General features: G+C 38.6%; 1 protein-coding gene across 23 annotated transcripts in view; it reads left to right on the forward strand.

Annotated features, from left to right (window-relative positions):
• The window catches only part of PTPRT (protein tyrosine phosphatase receptor type T), a 1,025,198-nt gene that overhangs the window by 800,791 nt on the left and 196,806 nt on the right, over nucleotides 1-27,601 (forward strand). For all 23 annotated transcript variants that reach the window (XM_072735832.1, XM_072735811.1, XM_072735820.1 and 20 more), the window contains exon 13: nucleotides 17,879-17,915. In XM_072735832.1, coding sequence (XP_072591933.1) covers nucleotides 17,879-17,915 — 37 coding nt within the window. The remainder of the gene's footprint in view (nucleotides 1-17,878; nucleotides 17,916-27,601) is intronic.

Consider the following 27,601-nt stretch of genomic DNA (forward strand, 5'->3'; position numbering starts at 1 on the left):
GGGCAGGAATACTACAAAAGCAATGTTGACTTCTTCCGAGTGCATCAAATCAGGAGGTACATAATATCCATGTGTCCCATTTTGGGTGATGTTAAAATTGATCATAAAAGTGTTGTCCACCAAGGTTTTCCTCACTGTAAAGTTTCTATTCCTTCTTAATGTATACGTATCTTATGAGGATTTATTTATAGGCTACATAAACATCCTGTTCTTCATTGAACTTTTGTCCTTTAGTTTAACATTTGTTGATGAGTCTTGTCTGAATCAGTTATTGGTAATATGTCTACCAAATGATGTTTTTCTCATCTTATCATTTGTAATTTATGCATTGGCTAACATCTCTTGTGAGGATGGGCTCTCCTTTCTCCCTTCTTTTTAACATATCATTTATTTCTATTAGTGAAAATTCATAGGTTCTTACTATATTCAGTCAGTGATAACTCATTGCCATTATTATTTATTTTTATGCTCAGGTTGTCCCAGTCTTAGTGGTAGCCCCTTTGGGTTGGTTCCTGAATCCTTTTTTTAAGATATATTTTGAGATATATTTTATTTTATTTTTATTCTATTTTAAGATATATTTTTAAGATATATTTTGCCAACTTGCAGTCATGTAAAAACTATGCACGTATCTTCTGATTTTTGTTTTTATGCATATATGCATTTATATCTCATTTAATAGGTTATTAGTTTGACCTATCAGTTTAAATATTTAAATAAGCAGTATGTGGCTTCCATCTGTCCCTCTGTTGAGGTCCTGCAAATGTAAGAAGTGTACTGTTAGGATAATGCCTATGTCCTTCTCGTATTTCCCCATCAGTTCTTTAAAACTTGTTTTATTTTTCTGGTACAGTTTATTGTGCTTTTTCTAGGCCAACTGCATTTCCTTTTAGTAGAGAATGATATTTAAAAGCCAAGATCTGAGAGCTACTATGTATTGTTGCTAGTAAGTATGATTGCTTCTAGGCTCTCACAGTGGACATAAACACAAGATATATATGTACCTATATACTTCCATGTATCTATCTGCCTGCCTAACTATCTCCTTATTAAAAACCAAGAGTTCATAATGATAGCACCAATTCCATTCCAACATCAGAGGATTCATTTTAGTCTTTACCCTTCCCCTATTTTAACTCATTTCTCTGGCAGTGAGAAATTTGACTTTCATTATTCTCAACACATTTACTTATTTGTTCAACCCTACAATACCCAGAAATTATTCAGAATTACTAACCTATATAATTTTGTAAAACAAACCAATTAACTATGGTTCAACATAGGCTTATAGATAGGCTATACAGAATATTATATTCAAGGTTACTTAGTTATTTTTCTTTCTCTAGGGTATGGTTATTTACTGGGAATATAGTTAGGTTTATTTGGTTCTTTGTTACTAATTTTGGGTTCCCTTTCCCCATTCTTACTGCTTTTTTTGGATATGTAAAATATTTCAGCATGGTTCCAAAGGTGTAAGCTGTATAAAAGAAGTACATGCAAAAAGGTACATACCATTTCTTTTTTATCCCATTCCCACCATCCCCTGTGGGAAACCAATATCATTATTTCTTGTAGATTATTGGAAAAAATTAAGAAGTTCATGTATCTTGTATTTCCCCTTCCTATAGGAAAGGTGACAGACCATGGATGCCTGGAAATCAATATATTAGTTCATAGAGGTCTTCCTCATTCTTTTTTTACAGCTGCATAGTATTTTATGATGTAGATATATTTAGTTTATTCAGTTACTCTCATGTATGGACACTGACTATTCCCAGTATTTTTCAACTGAAGACATTGTTGTAATAAAAGAATGTATGAATATATAGTTCTGTATTTTGGAGGTGTATCTTCAAAGTTATACATAAGAAATTTTATCTTGGCTATTGTAAATAATGCTGAGACAAATGTAGGGTGAATACATCTTTTTGATGGAAACAACCTAGATGTCCATTAATGGATAAAGAAGATGTGGTGTGAAAGTATATATGTATATGTTTTGTGTATATACCCACACACAGTGAAGCACTACTTAGCCATAAATAAAAGAGTGAAACCTTGCCGTTTGTGACAACATGATAGACCTTGAGGATATTATGTTAAGTGTAATCAGTCAGAGAAAGACAAATACCGCACAACTTCACTTACGTTGTGAAATCTAAAAAACAAAAATCAAAGAGACAAACAAAACAAAACCCAGACTCATAGATACAGAGAACAGATTGGTGGTTACCAGAAGGGAGGGGGTTTGGGGGAGAGAAGAATGACTGAAGGGGATCAAGAATACCAACCTCCAGTTATAAAATAAATAAGTCATAGGGTAACGTATAGCATAGGGAATATAGTCAGTAATATTGTGTCAACTTTGTATGGTGACAGATGGTAACTAAACTTATTGTGGTGATCATTTCATGATGTATACAAACGTTGAATCACTATGTCATATATACCTGAAACTAATAGAATATTGTATATCAATTATACCTCAATTTTAAAAGAAGCAATTTTATCTCAATACAGTTTTAATTTCCTTTCTCTTTTTATAAGTGAGATTAACATATATTTTGAAATATATTTTCATATATTTAGGAGACATTTTTAAATTACTTCCTTATATCTTTTTTTTTTAAAGTAAATTCTGCTTCATCCTGAGGCTTGAACGCATGACCCTGAGATCAGTAACTACATGTTCTACTGAGGGAGCCAACCAAGTGCCTCTTCTTATGCCTTTTGTTCAGTTTTCTATCAGGCTTTTTACAGCCTGAAACTGAATTTCCCCCTCAATTTCTAATGTCTATATATATATGAAGGATATGAACTCTTTATCTGTGATATATGTTACAGTTTTTCCCAGGTTATTTATCTTTTGACTCTGCTTATAAGTGTTTTTGCCATACCAAAAGAAAATTTAGTAAAAAGCATCAACTTGTTTTCTTTTATTAAATCCATACTTTGAGTCATAGTGAAAAACCTTCTCTTACACCAAGTTTATAAAGAAATTCACACATATTTGTTTCCAGTACTTGTATACTTTCATTTCTTTATATTCAGATTTCTGATATTTGATGTTTATTTTTGCTTATGGTATGGAGTATGGATTTAATTTTATCTTTTTCCCTAAATGCCTATTTAGTGGTCCTAGCATCATTTATTTATAAGTCCATCTTTGCCCCAATAATTTGAGATGCCCCTTTTCTCATATTTTAAATTTTCATATGTTCTTGGGTCTTTTTTCTGGGTTTTACACTCTGTTCTACTGACATGTTTGCCTATCTGCACTACTCTGTTAAAACTGCAGAGATTTTATGTTCTAATATGTGATAGGGAAAGTCTGCCTACCCAGATTTTCTTTCACTGACTTTCTACTTCTTGCATGTTCATTTTTTTCATGTAAGTCTAGTGTCACTTGTCCGGCTCCATAAAAATCAGATTAGTGGATGCCTGGGTGGCTCAGTCAGTTAATCATCTGCCTTTGGCTCAAGTCATGATCCCAAGGTCCTGAAATCAAGTCCAGCATTGGGCTGAGCATCCCAGTCCAGTCCAGCATCCCAGGAAACCTGCTTCTTCCTCTCCCTCTGCCTTCCATTCCCCCTACTTGTGCTCAATCACTCTGTCAAATAAATAAACAAAAACTTTGGAAAAAACCCTGTTAGTAAAAAATCCTATTACCGGGATTACCTTCCATTTGTACATTAATTAGAGTGACCATCTTTAAGGTGTTAAAATTGTCCTAGCTGAGAACAGAGCATAGCTTTCTATTTGTTCAAGTCTTCTGTTATGTTTTTCAGGGGGGTATAAAATTTTCTTCCTAGAGGTTTTGTACTTCTTGCCTACTTAATGGAGGTAAGTGTCATTTGCAAACAGGATGCTCTTTAACCTCCACATGTTTGAATTTCTTCCAAATTTCTTCTTGTGATTGAGTTCTAGTTTCAAAGCATTGTGGTCTAAAAATATGCAGGGGACAATCCCAATCTTTTGGTATCGGTTAAGACCTGATTTGTGACCCAGTATGTGGTCTCTTCTGGAGAAAGTTCCATGCGCACTTGAGAAGAGTGTGTATTCAGTTGCATTCAGATGCAAAGTTCTGTATATATCTGTGAAATCCATCTGGCCCAGTGTATCATTTAAAGCTCTTGTTTCTTTGGTGATGTTGTGCTCAGAATATCTGTCATTTGCAGAAAGTGCTGTGTTGAAGTCTCCTATTAGTGTATTGTTACCTAAATATGTCTTTACTTTGGTTATTAATTGATTAATATACTAGGCAACTCCCACATTAGGGGCATAAATATTCATGATTGTTAGGTCTTCTTGTTTAATAGACCCTTTAAGTATGATATAGTGTCCCTCTTCATCTCTTACTACAGTCTTTGGGATAAACTTTAATTTATCTGATATGAGGATTGCTACCCCAGCTTTCTTTTGAGGACCATTTGAATGGTAAATAGTTCTCCAACCTTTCATTTTCAGGCTGTAGGTGTCCTTACGTCTAAAATTAGTCTCTTGTAGACAACAAATAGATGGGTCCTGCTTTTTTATCCAGTCCGAAACCCTGTGTCTTTTGATGGGATCATTTAGCCCATTCACGTTCAGAGTAACTATTGAAAGATATGAATTTAGTGTCATCATAATACCTATACAGTCCCTGTTTTTGTGGATTATTTCTTTGGGCTTCCTCTTTCTTTCACAGAATCCCTCTTAATATTTCTTGCAGAGCTGGTTTGGTGGTCACATACTCTTTCAGTTTCTGCCTGTCTTGGAAGCTCCTTATCTCTCCTTCCATTCTGAATGAGAGCCTTGCTGGATAAAGTATTCTTGGCTGCATGCTCTTCTCATTTAGTGCCCTGAATATATCCTTCCAGCCCTTTCTGGCCTGCCAGGTCTCTGTGGAGAGGTCTGCTGTTAATCTAAATATGTTAAAGTTTATTTTCCAGGGGTACCTATATGGCTCAGTCAGTTAAGCATCCAGCTCAGGTCAGGGTCTCAGGTTGGAGAGATCTAGCCCTGCCTCAGGCTCTGTGCTCAGCAGGGAGTGTGTCTCTCTCCCTCTCTCTACCCCCTCGCCCCCTGCTCTTGCACTCACTTGCTAGCGCACTCTCTCACTCTCAAAAATAAATAAATCTTTTTTAAAAGTTTATTTTCCAGTTTTATGCCTCTAATTGATTTCTTTTATCCAATTTCCCTAATACTTCCAGTATGATATAAAGGAGTAATGGAGATAGAGGACATTCTACTCTTGATCTTGATTGTAGTAGGAATGCCTTTACTAAATCCCCATTAAGTAGGATGCTGATTTTAGGACTAAGATATATTTTTCATCATATTATGAAAGTATTCATCAATTCCTATTTTCTTGAGTGCTCTTTTAAATTAGAAATAAGTTGAATCACATCAAATGCTTTTTCTACATTAGAGATAATAATGATTGTCCTCTTTGATCTATTAATATGGTATATATATATATATTATATGAATGGATTTCTTCACATCAAACTGACCTTCCACTTTTAGAATACATTCCACTTGACCATGGCATTTTAATTTTCTCAATGTAGTGTTGAATTCTATTCACTAACATATTAAGAGTTTTACAAATTCAAAAATAAAATTGGTCTATAATTTTCCCCCTTTTCTTTGGCATTGTCTTTACCAAGTTTATGTGTCAGTGTTATACTGGTTTCATAAAGAAATTAGTAAGTTTTCCTTCATTCTCCTTGTTGTAGAACAATATGTATCAGTACCATCTTGTTTTTAATGATCTAGTAGCAGTTCCCTGAGAAAACATCTGGGCACGGTATGTTTTTTATGGTTTTTATGTTTTTATGTCCTTGACACCTTTCTCTGTTTCTTCTGTGGAAAATGGTGTAAGTTTTTATTTCTAATAGGACTTATTTTTCCTAGGCATTTATCGGTTTCATTTAGCTTTTCAAAATTATTTCCAGACATCTGAAGAGAGTCTCATTTTTTACAAATTTCTTCTTTTTCAATGGTTATTTCCCCCCTTTCATTTCTTATTTGTATAATGGTCTGTCTTCTCTTTTTCTCTTTTTTCTACAATTTTTTTCTTCAAGAATTTCTGCTTTTACCTTTATTATTCCCTTTTGTATGCTTTTTGTGCATATTTTTATTTGTTCCTTTCCTGGATTTTTGTGGTGGGAATTTAGTTAATTTTTTTTCATTCTTTCATTGTGTGGCTGCTCTACATATTTTTCATGCATTCTGACCTGTAGAGTTTTCATTATATTTTATTACCCTGTTCACTCAGGAGTGAGTCAAAAGAAATTATTTTGGAGCTTTTGAGGTGGAATGACCTGCTTGGTTTTTTAATATTCTTAATAATTTCTAATTTTATTACATTTAATCATAGAATATTGATAATAATTCTACTTTATGGAACATAGTGATACTTTATTAATTAGCTAAAATATGGTCAATTTTTGTGAATGTTTCATAAGATCATAAAGAGAAGTTTTCTATTATCAGGCTGTAGGGTTTGAAACATATCCGCTCGGTCTGCCTAATTATTTTAGTTTTTCTAGGTCCATGCCTATCTTTTCTTACCCACTTGATCTGTCTTATACCGACAATAGTCTATTATTCTTGCATCTCTTAGAATTTCTACTTTGTAAAGGTGATTATTGTGGTTTTGGTGCATAGATTTGGTGTATTTTTTCATTAAATGTGGGTTTCAGCATTAAAAAGTGTCCTTTGTTATATTTAATGCTTTTTAAATTGTATTCTCATCTGTCTGGTATCAAGATTGCTATTACTGCTAGGGTTTTTTTTTCATTTGCATAATTTCTCTCATTCCTTTATTGTTGCCTTTCTGAATCACTTTGTTTTAGGCATGACCTTTATATATAGCAGATAGTTGGTCTTGTTTTATGAGACAATTTGAAATCTTTTTCATTTTAATTATGTGAGTTAAACCTATTCACATTGTTGACATGACTGACATGTTTGGTCTCAACTCTCTATCACTCATTCTTTCTATCATAATTTATATGTTTTTGTCTACTCTTTTGTGCTAAAATATCTCTTGATATTCAGAAAGATTTGTACTTTTTCTGGTAGTTACTTTTGTAACTTTCAATCCTCTTTTTGCAGCTAACTTTTCATGTTCATGGTTTGTCATCATTTCTTCCCAGAATTATTAAGATATAATTAACAAATAAAAGTGGTATATACTTAAGGTATACAATGTGATATTTTGAGAGAAATGTACGTTGTTAAATGATTACCACAATTGAGATAATTAGCATACCTATCACCTCACATTGTGTAAGAACAGTTAAGATCTATTTTAGCAAATTTCAAGTATAAAATAGAATATTTACAGTCTCCAGACTTATGAATCCTCCATAAATCTTGGGCCACCATTTTCCTATCTCCCCTGTTCTCCAGTCCCTTACAACCATCATTTCTCTTTCTACTTTTATGATTTCAACTTTTTAAGATTCCACATACAGGGGAGATCCCACAGTATTTGTCTTTCTATGTCTGGCTTATTTCACTTTGCATAATGTTATTGAATGTTGAAAATTATTTTTCTATAGCTCTGATATTCAAAAGACACCTGGCTAGTTATAAAATCCTTGATTCATAATTTCTTTCTTTGAGTTTCTTTGAAATGTTGCCTCATATTTCCTGGCCTTGTATGCTGCCTTGGAGATATCTCATGGCATCTCTTGCCCTTGTGAATTATTTGATTTCTTTGCCTGGAGTCCTTGAGGACGTTTTTCTTTTTTTTTTTTTTAAGTAAAATTATTTTATTAGGATCTTGGAATAGATCTTTCATGTCTTAAGGTCCTTTCAATATGTAGGCTCAGGTTATCTTTTAATTCCAGAAATTTTCCTTGGATTATTGTTCTAAATATTTGACTATTCAGTGTTCAATCTGTCTTCTCAGGGATTTCAAGTATACATATATTGGATCTTCTTTGTCTTTAAGTCACCTTTTTTTTACTGACCTTTGCTATTTTATTCTTTATTTCATTTTCTTGCCCTTGGTTGTTTTTCCCTTTCTTTAGTGCCCCTTATTAAAACTTTCCTTTGGACACCTTGTTATTTAAACTTCATTACTGAAGTGTTTTTACCTTTTTTCCTATTTTCCTGAGTTCCATCAACTCTCTTTTATTTTTTCTTTTTTTTACTGATTTTTAAGACATTTTAGTTTTTAATCTTCACAATTCTAATTCAAAGTTGTTTGAGGAAATTTAATTCAATTTGGAATGTTGGCTACAATTTTCTTCTGGCATGTGATTGGTTTTGTTTTATTTGAGGGGGTGGATTTTCATCACTTGCTATGTTTTGATTTTTATCTTCCATTTTCTTCGTGTAGTAGTTGTATTTGGCTCCTTTCTTATATTCATAATGTAGACTTGTGGTGGCTTACAAGATTTCTAGTTTACACATGCAGTATTCTGGTAGAGTAGTGAAGTACAGATTTTGAAAGGATGACTAAGTTTTGTATATGATGGGGAATGAGTGACTATGTGTTCTTGGACTTCTTGTTGCTGTTGTTGTTCTCTTTTGAATTACAGCATCTTAAAATTCCTCCTGCCTCTTCTCTTTTCCTCATCCAATCTCCCAAAGCCACTTTCCCCGTCTTTTTACCTTATTTTCCCCCATAAGCGATACCTGTTTAAGGTTGCCACCTTGAATTATTGTGCCCTCCAATTCTGTTCTACTTACTCATTATCTTAATCTACCAGCATTTTCATACATTTTCAGATTTTTCCTACATATGAACTTGGTATTGCTAGAGATCATTTTAGATCAATCTTATACCATCTGCTGGCTTACCTCTCTTCTCTATCAAGTTGCTTTTCTTTATAGCCCTTGCTGTCCAAAAAAAACTTATGCTAAAAATCTTAGAAATATTTCATTCAGTTGTGATGCTTATTATTTTCCACTAACATGGATTATGAAGTTTTGAGGATTCTCTGTATTTTAATTATGCTACGGTTGTATACCTTGCGAATTTTTGGAAGAGACAAGGAGAATTGGGGTACAGGGAGGCTAGACTGAGGACCCAGTAGGTATCAGTACCAGAAGTCAATACTGATTCATAAGCATGGGGTGGGGTGAGGTGATGAGAGGTCTCTAGGGTCAAGCAGAGCTAAAACATGCCTTCTTAGGATGGGGGAGGGGAGACAGGATCTCTGCGGCCACTGTCTTGGCCACCACCATCTCTAGGCTAGACTATACCACCACACTCTTACTACTGATTAGTTTATCCTATACCTAAGTCTGTTCTCTATATAACAGTCTCTACATTTAAAAATATATATAAATCTGAAAACTTTATTGTTCCTGCTTATCACTCTTTGATGACTTCCTGTTGTTCTTAAAATAGAGACTGAAATTCTACAGTCTAAAAGACTCTACCAGGCTATTGTTTCTAGCTCCATCTCATATCATTCACCAAGTAATTCATTATGATGTAACCATTTCAGACTTCTTTACATCTTCAACTACACCATGAGTTTTCTCTTTTTTCTTTAATATTTGAATCCAATTTTTGATACACAAACTCACTTTTTTAAGATTATTTATATATTTATTCATGAGAGACACAGAGAGGGAGAAAGGCAGAGATGTATATATGCAGCGGGAGAAGCAGGCTCCATGCAGGGAGCCCGATGTGGCACTCGATCCTGGGACTCCAGGATCACGCCCTGAGCTGAAGACAGACACTTAACCACTGAGCCACCCAGTTGTCCTGAGTTTTTTCACTTTAGGGTCTTTTCACATCTGTTCCTGAGTCCAGTACACACTTTTGATCTTCCACGTCACAGGTTAAATGGTCTTTGCACAAGGCAATGTATCATCTTCCTTCCCATCCACACCTCACGTCATCTTCTCACACATACATAGCACCTAGTAATTCTTCCTCATAGTGTTTATTGCAACTTATTATTCAACACTTATTTATGAGAATGGTATCTAATGTTTGTCACCAATATTGGAAAATAATGTGCACATGCTCCATAAGGACATGGGCCATGTCTGTTTTGCTCATGCTGTAGCACTTGTACACAGTGCAATGCCTAGCACATAGCTATTGTTCAGTAATCATCAGTAGAATTAAAAATGATCATATCAGTAAATATCTACTGCTTGATTCACCAAATGAATAAATGAATAAAGGGTTAAGTGGGTAGTTGGAGCCCCCAGACAAGACTTAGAGGAATATTAAGGGAGGAGTCAAATCAACTCAGCAAACTAGACTATAGCTTCAGGGCTAAATAACTCCCATTGTATTTACTGGGGTGGTTTGGTCTTAGAGAAGACAAAGGCATGAGTTAGGGTAATTGGGGAAATTATTTGGAAAATGGGATCAGGGCTAATTCCCCAGCCTATTACATAAGATGACCTAATGGGGCAGTAGAATAAGAATTGTATGCACTACCCAGGTACCTTTAGTTCCTTGGTCAAGGTGGCAGTATGACTTAACCTAAGCTGATCTGGATAGTAAGCAGTAGCTACTGAAATGCCTGATGCTTTGGACACTACGGTGTAAGTCTCTGACTTAAAGAGACATCCTGGTATTTCAGTAGATGATAAAGAATAAATGGATGGGTTAGACTTGATCTAGTCTTGAAATGGAGGCCATTACTAGATAAGTAGGTATAGTTGTATGGCGTTCTGAGAAGTGAGGTAGATAATAGATTTTTTTAAAATTATGTGTTGCTGGGTGGGATATGGTGATATGAAGTGGTGTCAAGAGAACAGAACACTGAGAGCAGGAGTACTGCCTGTAGCTGAAATTAGACTCCATATTTTGAGACTTGATGCAACCTTAGGATGCCCTGCCCATTCTACCAAATTGGGCTTTTCCATCCTTTTCTCAGTTATTTGATTGATGGGGAAATTGAGCTGTATAGAATGATAGTGACTTGCTCAATATTGCCCAGCACTGGCAGAGATTGAATAGAAGTAGGTCTTAAAAGAATCACAAAAGTTAGGACATTATATTCTTTCCCAAAGTGATACATTTCTGTATCCAGATTTACAAATCTGGAGTATGGAGTATGATATGAGGGAAGTTAAGATGATGGGGAAATGAAATTATATTGTACTGTCCCAGAATATATTACAGACTTAGAAGTGGGATGTAATTAATGGAGATAGTACAGAAAATACACCAAATGTTTATCCTTTTCCCAAAGCTTTATATAATCTTGGCACAAAGAAAGCGTTCATTTCCTGTTTACTGAACTGATTGGGGACTTTGGGTATATGTGCACTGGCCAGACTTCCCATATGTTGAGATGCAGAATATCTAGCATGTTCCTGACTTGCTTGCTAACAGCTCAGTCATGCAGAAGGTCAAGAGAGTGACTTAGGACTTTGATACTCTGTATCTAATTCTAGACAACAAAGACAAATTGGTTATGGAATTAAAGGTGTCAGGAACTTGGGAGAGAGCAGACATGTCAACATCATGTTTTTGAGAGCCAGGGAGAGTTAAGCATAATGAGACATGCACCCTAGATTATAGAATGCAGCTTTTAATAGATGTGGGGTGGACAAGGTGGTGTTGGAAATGGCTCATTTTAATGCATGCAATTGTGGAAGGGAAGATGATTCTCAGAGAGTTCTTACAAATGACCCAGTGAGGGGGAGAAGGCAGTAGAAAAAAACCATTGCAGCTCCCCAGATTCCCTTTAATGTAACAAATTTTAAAGAGAACATTCCCAGGGTGCCTGTGTGGCATAGTCAGTTGAACATCTCACTCCTGCTTTTGGGTCAGGTCTGATAACAGGTTGTGTCAGGCTCCACATTCAGTGTGGAGTCCACTTGTATTTCTTTCTCCCGCCTCTTCTCCCTCTCTGCCCCATGAGTGCACTTGCTCGCTCACTCTCTCTCTCTCAAATAAATAAAATAAATCTTCTTTAAAAAGAGAGAGAGAACACTATCATACAAGGCAGGTTAGTGTTGGGGCACCTGGGTGGCTCAGTCAGTTAGGCATCTGACTCTTGGTTTGAATTCGGGTAGTGATCTCAGGGTCCTGTGGATCAAGCCCCATGTCAGCCTCCATGCTCAGCATGGAGTCTACTTGTCTCTTTTGCTCTGCATCTCCCTGCCCCCAGCTCGTTACCTCTCTCTCTATCTCTCTCTTTCCCTCTCTCTCTCTCTTAAATAAATAAATAAATAAAATACTTTAAAAAAGAAGGCAGGTTAGTGTTCACCATTGAAGGATGAAGTGACCCAGAGAGTACATGAAGGATATTTCGGAAGTGCTGATAATGTTTGGTATTTTCACATAGGGTACTGCTCCCAGGTGGGTGCTTACTTTGTGAGAAACTTGGAAAACTGTAGTTAGGGTTAGTATACTTGTCTCTATGTATGTTACACTTCAGATGAACCATGTAGTAGCTCTTACGATTTAGGGTATTTCCTTTATGAGTTATTTTTAGACGCTTACTTTTGCATATTTGTTGTAGTAAAAATTATACTTTGCCCTATTCATTCAATATTTTCTTATGTGTACAATTCCATGTTATTATGTGGCCCTCACAATCATTTTTGTTAGCTTCATAATATTCCACCGTGTGGATAGACCACAACTCTCTTTACCATGCCTGTAGGGTTATGTTGCTCTTTACTTTTACTTGCATAAAGAACACTGGAACCTACATCTTTGTTTTTTTTTAATAAATTTTTTATTTATTTATGATAGTCACACACACACACACACACACACACACACACACAGAGGCAGAGACACAGGCAGAGGGAGAAGCAGGCTCCATGCACCGGGAGCCCGACGCGGGATTTGATCCCGGGTCTTCAGGATGGCGCCCTGGGCCAAAGGCAGGCGCCAACCACTGCGCCACCCAGGGATTCCCTACATCTTTGAATATAAACCTTCTTCTACATTTCAGATTATTCCCTGAGAAGAAATCCTTTTTTAAAGATTTATTTTTATTTTTAAAGATTTATTTATTAGAGAGAAAGAGAACATGCATGCATGTGCACACAAGCAGGGGAGGGGCAGAGAGAGAGGGAGAGAGGGAGAGAAAGAGAGAGAGAGAGAGAGAGAAAGAATCCCAAGCAGACTCCCTGCTGAGTGCAGAGCCTAACATGGGGCTTGATCCTATGACTCATGAATGAGATCATGACCTGAGCAGAAACCAAAAGTCACATGCTTAACCAACTGAGCCACCGAGGTGTCCTGAGCATAGATTCTTAGATGTGAAAAGATTAGATTGATTCTCATTGAAGTCTAGATACATATTTACAAATTACCCCCAGCAGTGAAAGCCTTACCAAACTCTTGCCCATTGCTGTGTGTGATAATCTTGTACGTAATTGGCAAATTTCCTTCTTGCAAAAATCCTTTTTCATTGTATTAATATAAAGTTGGTGATCGTTCTGACCATCCTTAGTGTCATGGCTCCCACTTGCCATGGTTTCTTGATGATGGTCATTGTGGTGCCGCACAGCCATGTACAAAACACCTTTAGTCCTCAGAGTCTCATACTCTCTGTAATCATCTTGGCTTCAGCTCACTGACCCTTTAAGCCAGAGAACAGAAATGGAAGCCAAAAGGAGTTTGACATCTCCTCTTTTTCCAAACATGAAAACAAAAAAATTAGTTGGCCCATTTTTATTATTTTCAAGTTTTAACCTCATTTGTGACTGAGGCTTCTTTGGCATCACATTTAGAAAGTTCTACTTTATTTTTATGCTTTTTATTCATAATTATTCCCTCTTTCTGTCTTCAGGATATACTCTTTAAAAAACCTTTTTCTTGAAATATAGCATACTTGAAATATCACATGAACACCTCAAATGAATACTTCATATATTTGAATCATAATGTATGATACTCTTTTAACATTTCTGCATTTTCCAGTTTTTTAATAAAGCAATTTTTTATTTTGAAAGAGAGTTCTTTCAGCATTAAAAAAAGAAAGGAAAGGAAGCACTTGTCCTAAAGAGAAAGTCACAGCAACCCAATCTTCTTTCTTTGAGAGAGTTCTCGGCTAATAGATTAGGGAAATGCAGTAGAGTCTGAGTGTCTGAAGTGAGTCTGACTGTATTCTCAAGCTATTTTGGTGGAAAGACACAGAAGTAGGATCCAAGCGCATAAGCAGTTGAGGAGGTGAGTAGTTAGATAACCAACAAAAATTCTGATGAGCAATGAATACCAACCCAGAAGGCAGATTCTAGAACATGTCACACAGCTTTATCAATGGCATTTTCTAGGTTATAACTTATATTAACGATCTGGATAAAATTACAGGAAAAATATGTTCAAAAACTTGTAAATGGTAGAGAATATAATGGCAGACCAACTCTTCAATCAGATCAGTGAAGATGGAAGTCAACAGGGAAATCAGTATATGACTCTGAACTTGGATTCCAGAAATGCAACCACATTTTTGTATGTAGAAGCAGGCACTTTTTTTTTTTTTTTTTTTTTTTTTGGTAGGGGAAGGTTGATGGCACATTCACCATGATCAATGAAAAAGTGGGATGTTGGCTATGTTAATAGAAGCTCAGTATAACTAAGGAAAATAGAAAATCGTTATAATCTAGATAATCATATATTGACAAAACCGAAAGTTGACTGCTGCTTCCTACTCTAGACCCTTCTTGTTAAAAGAGACAAAACTAGAGGATGTCCCAGAATGAATAGGAATATTGGTTCAAAGGATTTGAACCTTAGTCATCTGAGGAATTGTTGAAGAAGAAGAATGTTAATGGACATGAGAACCATCTTTCAATATCCAGATATCTTTTGTATACAAGCAAGGGCAGACTTTCTTTGGTTTGAGGAACAGAATCAAGACCACTGGGGAGTCACACTTGAGTTTATTTGAAGATACAGTTTCTAGCATTAGAGGTATGCCTAGAGAAAATAGACTCTGCTGTAGACATTACCATTTCTTCTCTACTTCTGGGTGCACAGAGGACTCCATTTCTCTATCTCACTTAAGTTGGGCATGGCCGTATGACTGGTTCTAGCCAATGAAACTTGAGTAAAGTGAGTGTAACTTTTGATACAAAGCATTTAATTATGAGTGCCAAACTCCAGCATTTTTTTCCTCCTGCCTCAATGAACAGTGAAGCCTTGTGTTAAAATGGAGGTAGACACAAGCAGACATTTCTCTGAAGAAGACATACAAATGGCTAACAGGATGAAAAAATGCTCAATATCATCATCATCAGGGAAATACAAATCAAAACCAAAATGAGATACCACCTCACACCAGTCAGAATGGCTAAAATGAACAATTCAGGAAACAACAGATGTTGTCAGGCTTGCAGAGAAAGGAGAACCCTCTTACACTATTGGTGGTAATGCAAACTGGTACAGCCACTCTGGAAAAACAGTTTGGAAGTTTCTCATAAAGTTAAATATAGAACTACCTTATGACCCAGCACTTGGATTACTAGGCTTTTATCCAAAGGATACAAAAACAGTGATTCAAAGGGGTACATGTACCCCAATGTTTATAGCAGAAATGTCCACAGTAGCCAAAATATGGAGAGAGCCCAGATGTTCATCAACAGATGACTAGATTAAAAAAAAACAAACAGATGACTAGATAAAGAATGGAATATTACCCATCAAAAAGAATGAAATCTTTCCATTTGCAGTGACGTGGATGGAACTAGAGGGTATTATGCTAAGTGAAATAAGTCAGAGAAAAACAAATACCATATGATTTCACTCATATAATGAATTTAAGAAACAAAACAGATGAACAGAGGGGAAGGGAAGGAAAAATAAGATGAAAACAGAGAGGCAAACCATAAGGGACTCTTAACTGTGGGAAACAAACTTAGGGTTGCTGGAGGGGAAGTAGGTGGGGGGGATGAGGTAATTGGGTGATGGGCATTAAGGAGGGCACTTGATATAATGAGCACTGGGTGTTATATGCAACTGAGGAATCACTAAATTCTGCCCCTAAAATTAATAATACTCTATATGTTAACCAAATGGAATTTAAATAAAATTGTTTTAATTTAAAAATTAAAAATATTTAAAAATGGAGGTACCAGCCTTGGTCTCTAAGTGACTATAGTGGTTACAGTATCCCCCAACCACTACCACTACCCCATTTCAGACCCATTCATGCACCTACACTGGCCATATTAGTTTCAGTGGGAAGTATACCTTTACTGTTTATGGCCACTGAAATGAAGTTCATGTGTTTTATACTTCTCATAACCCTGTACTATTGATGTAGTATTGTGATTTCTTAGAAGAAATACATTTTTGGTCATTCAGATGAATTTCCTAAGTGTCAGTAGCAATAAAGGTGTCATTTGTAATGTTAATGAGGGTGACTTTTGGACCTCACCCTAGGAAGTAGCCGTTGCCAGGAGGATCAACTTCTGATTAGAGGGTTGGAACTTTTAGCCTCACAGTCCTATCCAACACCCAGCCTACTGGACTTCTGGGGAAAAGTGAGGGGCTGGAGGTTGGATCAGCCAATAACCAATGACTTAGTCCATAATGACTATGCAGGGAAGGCTCCATAAAAATCCAGAAGGACTGGGTTTAGAAAGCTCTGGGTAGGTGACCACATGGAGATTTGGAGAGGATAGCCTTCTGGAAAAGGCATAGAGGTTCTCCACCCCTCCCCACACACCTCACCCTATGCATCTCTTCCATCTGGCTATTCTTGAGTTACATCCTTTTACAATAAACTGGTGATCTGGTAATATATTCCTCTGAGTCTGTGAGCTGCTGTAGCAAACTAATTGAGCCTAAGGAAGAGGTCATTGGAAGTTCGCATCTGTAACTAGTAGGTTAGAAGAATAGGTAACTATGCTTGTACCTGGCATCTGAAATGGAGAGTAGAAGACAGTCTTATAGAACTGAACCCTTAACCTGTGGAATCTGATGCTATCTCCAGGTAGACAGTATCAGAACTGAGTTGAATTCTTAGATACCCTGCTGGTATCTAGAGGATTGTTTGGTGCTGTAGAAGGGGAGGGACCCCACACACACATAATAGAATTGGGTCCAGGAACCCTCAAAGACCTAACACAAGTGCCTTCAATATGGATTGATTTCTTATGAATGCACAGTAACAAGACACATATGATTCTTGAGACACACACACTTGCATTATTTGCCCTTTATTTTCATTGCTTCACTAGATTCAGACTACTGCTGAGGGTATAGCTTAGTCAACTGGAATTTTCAACTGGTTCTAGAGCCTCCAGGGAGATGATCCCAATAAAGCAGGCTAAAATGATTCTCCTAAGCACACTCTTCTGTACCTCAACTACATGCCCAGTAACATCACAAGTTTATGGATTTTGTCCACTTGGGGAACAGCCAACAAGAACTAGATAGTTCACCCAGCAAAGATTTTATTGCTCTGCAAACATACACACACAACATTATCCATGAAACCTGTGAGGTTCATCAAAGATCTCAGGGCCAAAGTGACTTTTTGAACGTGAACTTTGCAGTTTGATTCTTACACGTTCATATTGACTGGACTGTTGCCAAGTGTCTGTTTCAGGCTATACCGATAGATAGATTATTTACTTATAGTTTCCCAGGGATGCTCTTGGGGCCATCAACTAACTCATGCCACAGTGTACTCACTTTGTGTCATTGTTAAAGTTGTCTTGTGCTAGGTAGTAGCAGCATCTGATATGTTTAGAAGTGGTTCTGTCTGGAAAAGAAGCTCATGAGGTGATGGCAGCCAGGAAGTAAAAGGAGTCAAGTATGTATCTAGCTTGAAAAGAAAAAAAAGAAATAGAATTAAAAGGTGATTCCAGTGGGGGAAGAAATGAAAAGGACAGATTTAAGATTATAACTAAAAAATATACGTATTTTTTATATATAACAATCAAACCTGCAACTAATTAACTGGAACCTCATTTCTGTTGTTCACAGGAGACCAAAATCAACTGCGTTCGCCTGGCTACAAAAGGTATGTTGGCATGTCCTTGTCTGTCTTCAGCTGTTTAAGCATTTCTCCTTGTAGCTACACAGGGAAAGTTGAGCCAACAATTACTAAAAATAAAAGAAGGAATTGTTATTTTCATTGGAGTCATTTACATCTAGGTATTAATATATAGTGTATATTAATAGCACAGTGCCTAAAGCATAGTAAGAGCTCAAAACATATTTGTTGAATCAGTGGATGGATGGATGGATGGATGGATGGATGGATGGATGGACAGACAGATGGTTGGATGAATGGACTGGTACATTTAATCAATAGGGTGGTGAATATAAATTTTTACTCATTCTTCTGCTATATATTTTCATTATATTTGGGTCTGTGTTTATGTGGGTATTTTTTTAAGTATGTCTATCAGATCTATCTTCCAAGTTTTGTACTTTTTTTCAACTAAGTTTGGCTTTCACAAATGAGGTGATAGTTTTGGTGCCTTTAATAATGAGAAAACAAACACTGCATTGTTATGTAGTTGGCATTTTCAATACTTATCCCAAAACCTAAGGCAGCATTGTTCAGGCTCATCACTTTTTGTTTTCCTAATTATAATTGAATTGCCTGGCCCTTTCAATTGGTACATGTTTCTGTTTATTACTTTTTAAAAAAAAATCAATGAATGGTTTGTTATCGTTTAACCTATTACAAGGTTGAATGGCTAGAAATCAGGTTTATCTTTTTTGTTATAGAATGGATATTTTTAACAGCCATTGTCTCCACATAAACACACCAAAATTGGACAATTCTATTGTTCCCTGCATTTATCGACAGCCCAGATAGTTATATAGGATGCTTCCACAGAGATGACAATTATGAATATAAGTAGGCATATAATCATAGACCTAAACCATGAACAAAGATGATGACCCCAGTGTGTATATGTGAACATATATGCATATGCACACTCATAGGAGGAAAATGCACACATGAGTAGGGGAAGAAGAAGAGATGAAGGAGTGGGGAGAGAGGGGGAGAATATCTATGTTATTTGACAAAATATACACCAAAACCTATCACTCATGACTTTCATAACTTTGAAGAAAACCAGCTCAATGTGTAGGCAGAAGAGGGAAGATGATACAGGAGGGAGAAGACAGAAGCAGTAAGGACTCACCATGATAAGAACTCACTCTGATTTCACATGTTATGAGAGGCCAGTGTGTCCCTCACTTGTTCACTCTCAGGAACTCAGGCTACTGGACAGAAAGAGATAAAATGCTCTTTGTGAGGCAAAGAGAATTGATGGCCTGCAAACAAAAGTGGCACAAATCACAGGCCTTGGCAGACTTTCCCACTGAGGAAAACAGATAATCCAGAAGGAAGAACATCAATAGCATAGCACTGGAGCTCCAGACTGCAAGTAGGACAGCTGAGTGTCTGCAGTGTCCTGCTTAAAGGGGCAGTCAGGGAAAGAAGGAAACTTATAGGGAGACCTCCTTCACCCACTATGATGGTGCTCTGTGGCTCCCCTCCAGCTTTTGACTTCTAGATAAGGGGGTGTGGAATTCTAGGGACATCCTCTGGGACATAACCCCCCGCACAAAGGGTACCTTGTTAGATCTTATGTTCCAAGTTGGACATTAAGAACACAGGGTTGGATGGGCAATAGGTACATGGGGAGACTTTTTGAGAGAATACTTAAAAGTTTACTCCCCTGATGATTTTACAAATATAGAGGCTCACCATGCCATGCTTCTCCAGAGCTGCATTGCTTCTCTGAAGGAGAATTGCAGTAGTCTTTAAAGAGCTAGAGAAGAGAGCTCGTACCTCTTCATAGCATAAAGATCTCTCCTCCTGTTTGACCTTTAGGATACAGTCTTCCTTAGTGGAGTGTGTGCCCATAGAGCATGTAGGTGTTTGGAAGGATGAGAACAAGTGAATGAACGTGAATTTGCAGCTAGCTGGCAAAGCCCCAGCCAGGCAGCAGTGAGTCAGAGGTAGATTGACACACTCACTTTCCAGATCTGCAAGGGCTGTCACATTAGCCCGGAGGGACAGAGTTCTAGAAGCACCTAGAATGGGACAGAAAGCTCGACAATGCAGAATGCCAGACTCACAGAGTCCAGGGAGTTAGCCGTCTCAACACTACCTCAGATAAGAGGATACTTATTGAAAAAAAAAAAAAAAGCTGAGAAAAGGCAAAGGAAAGGAGACCTGTATTTGGTTAGTGTCTTCTCTGTATCTCGAATTAGCCTGGGAGCATCCAGAGTTGATTAAAGGCAAACCCTCCCTAATTCCATGCACTGCTAATGAGGACTCTGTATCAAGGATCTAAGGCCGAAATCCATATTTGACCCATCTCTTTCCTGAATCAAATTTCTCACTTTGTGGGTTTGCCAAAAACACTTTTCCTTTTAACAAAGGAAAATAAGATACTGGGAATCCCGCAGGCATCGGCAGTATGTAAAGTGCCGGTGGCATATTCCACTGGCCACCCAGGTCCCTCCAAGCACTTCCACCTCCCTGTCATCTGCCTTCCGGGTCTGCCAGTGGGCATCCAGCCTCTGGAGTGTGATCACATGTGTAAGCTTGAGGCCACCACTCTGGTGATGAATCAACTGGCTGGTGTTTTGTCCCTGACCCTGGTGATCCCAGATGATGTCCGTAGTCCACTGTGTGAGTCCCGCAGAACTGGAGGGTTCCCACACAGGATGTAACAGCCCCCAGCACTCAGGCAGGGCCATTCTGACCTGTCCCTGAGTGCAGTGCCTCTTCTGTTAGATTCCACACCTGGTTCCAGCATGGGGCTCTAACCCTTGTCTGTCTGTAACATCCCTGTTAGTCACCCAAACTCTAAAGTAGTGCTGCCCAGTGTGGAGGGTTGCAAAGCAAGAGACCTGGATTAGTCTTCTGTGGCTGCTATACCAAAGTGCCACCAGCTGAATGGCTTAACCACAAAATTTCTTGTCTCACAGTTCTAGAGGCTAGAAGCCTAAGGTCAAGGTTATCAGTAGGGTTGGTTCCTTCGAGGTCTGTGGGGGAAGGATCTGACCCATGCCTCTTCCCCAGCTGCTGACAATCTTTGATGTTACTTTGTTTTCATCTTCACATGGCATTCTCCCTGTAGGCATCCAGTGTTGACATTTTCCCTTTTTCATAGGGACACTGGTACTGTTAGATTAGGAGCCCCTCCTACTCTAGTTTGACATTGTCCTAAGTTAACTAATTAAATCTACCAAACCTATTACCAAATAATGTTCCATTCTGAAATACTGGGGGTTGTGACTTCAACATAGGAATTGGGGGATGGATGCATAGTTCAACCTGTAGCAGGACCCATGCAATTAGGGGTAGTATCCTTGTGGTTTCTATGGGAGCCTCTGACTATTTGTTATTCATGGTATAATCTCAATAGGCTTAAGGGTATGCAAGGAGCAGGAACCAGGCCTGTTAGAGGGGGCTTAATGGTGGGCTGGGTCTATATTTGACTGTTGTTCCCTTGAGAAGCCGAGGGAGGTTGCTTTGGCAAAGGAGCTGCAGGTTCTGTGGAAAGAGCCCCGGGCAGAGGGTAAACACAGTGGGCTCTCTGCACCTGATGGCTAGGTCTGTGACAGTAGGACTCTTTTCAGACCCCACATGATAGGGGAGCATCAGGTCCCAATCCAATCATGTTTCTGGGGCCTGTGCAGGTCTCATCTACTGGGGCAGGCATCAGCAGTGCTGATTGAGAGGATCTCTGATGAGGGGCTCCTTGGTCTTAACTATAAATTTCCTCATCACATTTTGCCATGGCAGGAAGTTTCTGGCACATCGTTGGCACTTTGAAAATGCCTGCTAGAATGAGTAAATGCATTTGAAGCCAGCATCTCACTGTAGCAAGGGTCAGAGATCTTGAAAGCCTCACTTCATCTTCCTGAGACTCAGAGGCACCATATTTAAAGTTATGCCCATCTATTCATTTACAGAACATTTTTTAACAGCAGTTTGATGATAAACCCAATCTTTGTAAAAGAAAACCCTTATTTATAGGCTTTATTGATTTCCAGGATATAACTAACCCCACCATGTCCAATATCGAGCTACCAAGGGTTTAACACTGGCTTGCAAAAAAGTCAATGTTTAACAATAGGCTCTAGCAAGATGGTACAAGCCAGATCCAGCATAGGAAGACCTCCACCATCCAATTTGTTGGAGGATCAGATGGTACAATAAATGTATAAGTGTTGTATTTACTACAAAGCGTTTTGGATGAAATTATTGTCGATGAAAGTTATTTCCTTTGTATAGTCAGCTCACCCAGCATCTGTGAGCTGGATACTTTGGAAGGAGCTATGGTTTTATGGTGAACCAGCACGTGTGGTTCCTGTCCTCAAGGATCTCACAGTGTAGTGAGGAAACAGACCTTACATAAATGATTTTAATAGATAATAGTAGAGTTATGATTGTGATCAGTGCTTCCAAAAAGAAGTGAAATGTACAGAATGGAGACTAAAGTAACAATAGTACCAAAGGCTCTGTCTGGTAGTAATGGCAGGTATGTTCCATGTTCTGGGGCTCTGCTTCTCTGGGACCCATATAGTCTAAGAGACTTGGTGTTTCCTTGTCCATCATCACCCCTTCTCATTTAACATCGGAAATTGCACTGGACCTGGATCAAGGGTAGGATTTGGGAGGCTGACTAAGGACCTCAGACTGTGAGAGGAGCCACACCCCTGGCCCAAAGCCCCTAAAGAGCCAAGGCCCATGTATTTAGAGAGTATTTAATGGATAGATTCACATATCACCAGGAGGCACTGCTTATTTATAGAACCACAAATTGAAGGCACAGCTAAGGGACTGTGGGGTGAGAGTTTCGTATTTGCTAGTAGAAGGGATAATTCTAGGATCAGAACAAGCTCCCCTCAAAAGCCTTGAAGGTAGTCTTTTTCATTGGTGAGGGACTTGTTGGCCCTGCCCAGATTCACATTCATAATTACCTTGCTCCTCAGTGAGAGGTTGCCTGTGATTAACAGTGGCTGGAGACTTAGAGGCATTAGAATGTGAATACAACCCTGGTGGGGAAGTGGAGTTTATCCATGAGCAGATAAAGGCAAAAGGAAGCTCTCTTAAGACAGATTCCCTAGAAGCAGTACCTGAGGCAGGGATTTGGGTGCATGTAAGGTATTAAGGGACGGCTCTTGGAAGAAATCTATAAATGACAGAGGGAAGTGGGATAGGTAATGAGAAAATGCTAAGCAAGAATCTATTCTCAGATAAACTGAAGCCTAGGCTAGATACCAGTGAGTATAAGCTTCTCCAAGATTGTTCCACATTGAACAAGAAGACCAGGATTTCTGCCTTTTCTGCCGTAACAATGAAGTTTCATCTGTATAGTTAAAACAGAAACTGTGAGACAGGGCAAGTAGGGAGGAGGTGCATTTAGACCCATTAAATAATGTTTACCTTATATTTGCAATATGAGGGATGGGCTCAATTTAGGAACCAGGTTGAAGATGTAAGCTGAATCTAGTCAGAGGTGACCCTGGGGAACATGGAGGACGTAGAAGTTTGGGTTGGGATACTTAGACTTCCAAGGTACTCAAGAATGGGGGCAAGGGGACATTCTTTCCCCCTTGGAAGATGATTACCCCATGTAGTAGAAGATGCCCTGCCCCAGGCTGCAGCAGCTGAAGGAAGCACCTGAACATCTCGGGTCATGACTTTCTGACTCAGAACTGGCCAAGGGAAAAATGGTTTCTGATCCAGAGGCTCATTCTAGAGCCATGCCAGTCAGTTTCTCTTCCAAAAACTGATGTCCAGTTCTGCTTGCTATGTTAGGGACCTCACTTCTGTTCCAAGGAGTTCCTTCCACCATGGGACACTTCATTCGTTGGGAGCATCATATCATGAGTCCATATTTGGCTCCCAATTATTTCTGCCAATGAGTCTTTGAGGCCACCTAGATCTTGTCTGCCTTTTCTCCTTCCAGAAAATAAAATTTGCTATCTTTGACTATGTCCGCCTACCCCAATTAGGGTCAGGGAGGTACTTGCTTGTCTGTCCTCTCCCTGTTGGAAACTCTCTGGCCACCAGCAGGCAGCAGCACTCCCATCTCTGGCACCAGCCATCAAGGGAACACAGCTGGCTCTGCAGACTCCCGCTGGGTGCGCCCGAGTGGCAGTTAGAAAAATCAGCTTTGATTTGATTTGCAAACTGAGCCTAGTCATTGAGACAAAATAAATCCGGAAACCCATAAAGCCATTTGCAGAGTTGCTTTGCAGAAGACAGCCACAGTTTTAATCTAGTAAACACTCTCTAACGATCCCATTAAAACAACCCCCTCGGAGTAGGTGCTGAAAGCTGAACTCCAGAATAATGAAGCATGAGATAAGTGAAGCATGAGATAAGGGGCCGGTGTCACCAGCAGTTCCATGCTGCCCTGTGGTAGTGATGGACTAAAACCATTGTCCCAATGGCAACAAGAAAGAGGCATGGGCAATGGTCTTTTGTAAATGTGGCTTCTTTTTATAATGGCTAAGCCCGAGGTAGACCATTTCATCCAGCATTTTCTCTTCTCTCTTCGTAATGGATCCTCACCCCTGCAGAGACTGGCAGGACAATAAATACCCATTCTCCAGTGAGATGCCCTCATTTTGCTGATGCTAAGACTGGAGCCAAAAAGGGGAATGATGTGTCTGAGGATTCTTTATCCGTAAGAATAACATGTCACAGGTGGTGCAAGAAGCCAAGTAAGAGGTAGGAGCTGTCTGCTATCAGATAGGAAATGTGCACTGCCTTCCCTCCTCTCCTCTTTTGATACAATTCTGTATGGAAGGTTCTAGCTTATATGAAGCTTCTTTGAGAGGTCACATGGAATAATGGGGAATTAGAGTCACTTGGATTCAAATCCCATGTCCAAAACTGAACTGTTTGACCTTGGATAAGTCAACCTCTACGAGTCTATCACTTCACTTTTAATCCAGAGATTATTAATTCTTTCTCCCGATTATTTGAGATAATACACATGAAAAGGTAATGTACATAAAATCATATATTTTTATTGACTGGGTGTAGCATTTTTCTCATGCACCTGCTAGCCTTTGACTGTAGCACTTTTCCTTTTCTCATCATCTACCCAGCACTTTCAGGAGGGACTCAGGACCGCAAGATGCCCAAATCTAGCTATGGTCACTGGATTAGAGACCCCAGTGAAGGATCACTTATGAGAGGCAGACTACTGCAAGTCAGTCTATTGGAATATTCTTGGCTATTGTTCAGTCTTCAAAAATCCTGCCAGACTTTCAGAGGGGAAATCCCAGGGTGTGTGCTTGGAGGTTAAGGTAAAGGAGTGATGATTCTCCCCAGCCAAGCCCAATGAGGTAAATTTTCCACACTGAGGGTTCTCAGAATTGCTTGAATATAACAAGATCTCCTTGACCCTTGGCCCCTTTTGTTCTCATCCAGTGTCTTCTAGGCCCTAAAATGCCAAAGGAATAATATGGCTTTCCCTGAAACTCTTGTGACAAGATAGAAGAACAGGATTATACCATAAGTAGACCAAAACTGACTTAAAGATTACATTCAAATATCCCAACCCATTAATATTTTTCTTGCTACAACTGTTAATATATCTGTCTAGTCTTTTATCCTTCTCTTATCCCCTCTCTCTGGAGTGTTCAAACTGCTTCCCCCACCACACACACACACACACACACACACACACACACCTTTTCCATACCTTACTCAGGAAGACAAAGCTGGTACAATAGAGTCCGGGAAAACAAAAACCAGGACCAACATTTATCCTTCAAACATGCCCCTGGGAAGTCTCAATTCATCTCTGTGAACTAGAAATGAGAATTATCTACCTAAGACGAGAGACATCTGAGTTGATCTTAGCTCAAATCTGATGTTCCAAAGCAATTGCATCTTACAAAGGGAAGCGGAGCCCTTTTAAAATCATGAGTCAAAGAAAGGGGAAAATGTGGGTAGGCTGAAGACAAGAGTTAGAAATAAAGAGAAGAAAGCTCCACTCAAGCTTTCTGTGATGGAGCTTCAGTGTAGTGTTGAAAGAGGGGGGTGGTGAAGGGGCTTAGCAAACATTAACTATCTAGTATATACCAGTCACAAGGCTGTGTATGTAGACATGAGTTTACAATGCCATGATAGAATCAGAGCCTAGCATGTATTACACATTAAATAAGCAGTGGTCATCCCTATAACCCTTACTCAAGAAATGAAGCAGTAGAAGCCCAGAGGGTTGAATATAGACTTCAGAGATCCACAGAATTGTAGCTGAACTCTAATTCCAAAGCTCATGTATTCCCATGGTACCATTTTGAATTTTATCAGTGAGTGACATAGATTGGGTGAGGTTCTATGACCCACTGTCAGGGTCTCCTATCTCCTATTTGTTAAACCCTTCCCATGCCTCTTTTCCAGTAACATCTTTAGGATGTGAAAGGTCTTTTGTCTCTCTTTGGCAGTGTCCATACTAAGTCCTGGAATCTGAAGCAGACCTGGTGCCTCAAAGAGCCTTCAGCCTTCTATATTACTACAATATATTGAAGCTAATAAACCAAGAAGTTAGTTTGTCTTCAAGGTTATCTTCTCCAGTATCATCATCATCATCTCCATCAGCATCTCTCTCTACTCAATATTCTTTGCTTTAGAAGGGCATAAAACTCAGAAAGGAAGTCTGAGGCACTCAGCATTCTGACCTTCTTTGCACAGTCTTACTATTTTCATTAATGGTTGACATAAATATATATGAACAGAGGCTGGAAACTATGAAGAGAGTGGAGTCCTGAATCCTCTAATAGAAAAGCCAATATAATGGGGGAGCCAGGTGATAGAGGGGAAAGCAAGGGACTACTACCTTTCCTTCTGCTGAATTAGTTAGGATAGGAAAAGCTTTGCTGCAATAACTGATGAATACTCAAATATCAGTAGCTTAATACCAGAAAAGTTTATTTCTTGTTATGCCATCTAGAATATATGTGGTTTCAAAAGACCCCACAGTGGGGCAGAGAAAGTATGGGGGTAGTAACCTAGATCTTGAATACCTCACTTGGAAATGACTGTATTACTTCCACTTACATGGCCCTAATGAGACTTGGAGTCTTCCATTTACCTAAGGAGAGAGATAGGCCAGATACCAGGAAACTAGTCATCTCTACACAAAAAGGTATGAGACCCTTTCCTGTTTCAACATCCCTTTGTGTCCTACTGAGACCCATGATCCATTACTTACCTTCTGCTACTCCACTCACTAGGAAAAGCTCTTCCCATCCCAACACCTGTCCAGCTATACCTCTGTTTCTACCACTCAGAGCTGAGCACTCCTGCTTAGCAGAGTTGTACCCCTATGTAGTAGAATGGGGAGGCTCCTCTGGGCTTGTTAACCAGGGTTCCACTGTTTTTCATTTATTCCTTAAAAGAACTTCATGAAATTCTTATTATTATTCCCATTTTATAGGTGGAGAAATTGAAACTCAGAAATGTAATTTTCTGAGTGACATAGCTGGTAGGCAAATACTAATCCAGAATTTCATTACTTCATTTAGTTCTCAATAAACATATATTGAGTATGACTTACTATTGATTGTGGCCTCTTGTTCCAGAGAGGGTGAGAACTTTGACTTTGGATTTGGACAGGTTTTGATTCTGGGCTGAAAAAGGCACTTAACTGCTCTATGTCTTGGTTTCCCCATCTGTAAACCAGTGACAGTAATGCCACT

The sequence above is a fragment of the Vulpes vulpes genome, chromosome 14 (assembly GCF_048418805.1).
Source record: "Vulpes vulpes isolate BD-2025 chromosome 14, VulVul3, whole genome shotgun sequence".
In the NCBI taxonomy this organism is placed as follows: domain Eukaryota; kingdom Metazoa; phylum Chordata; class Mammalia; order Carnivora; family Canidae; genus Vulpes; species Vulpes vulpes.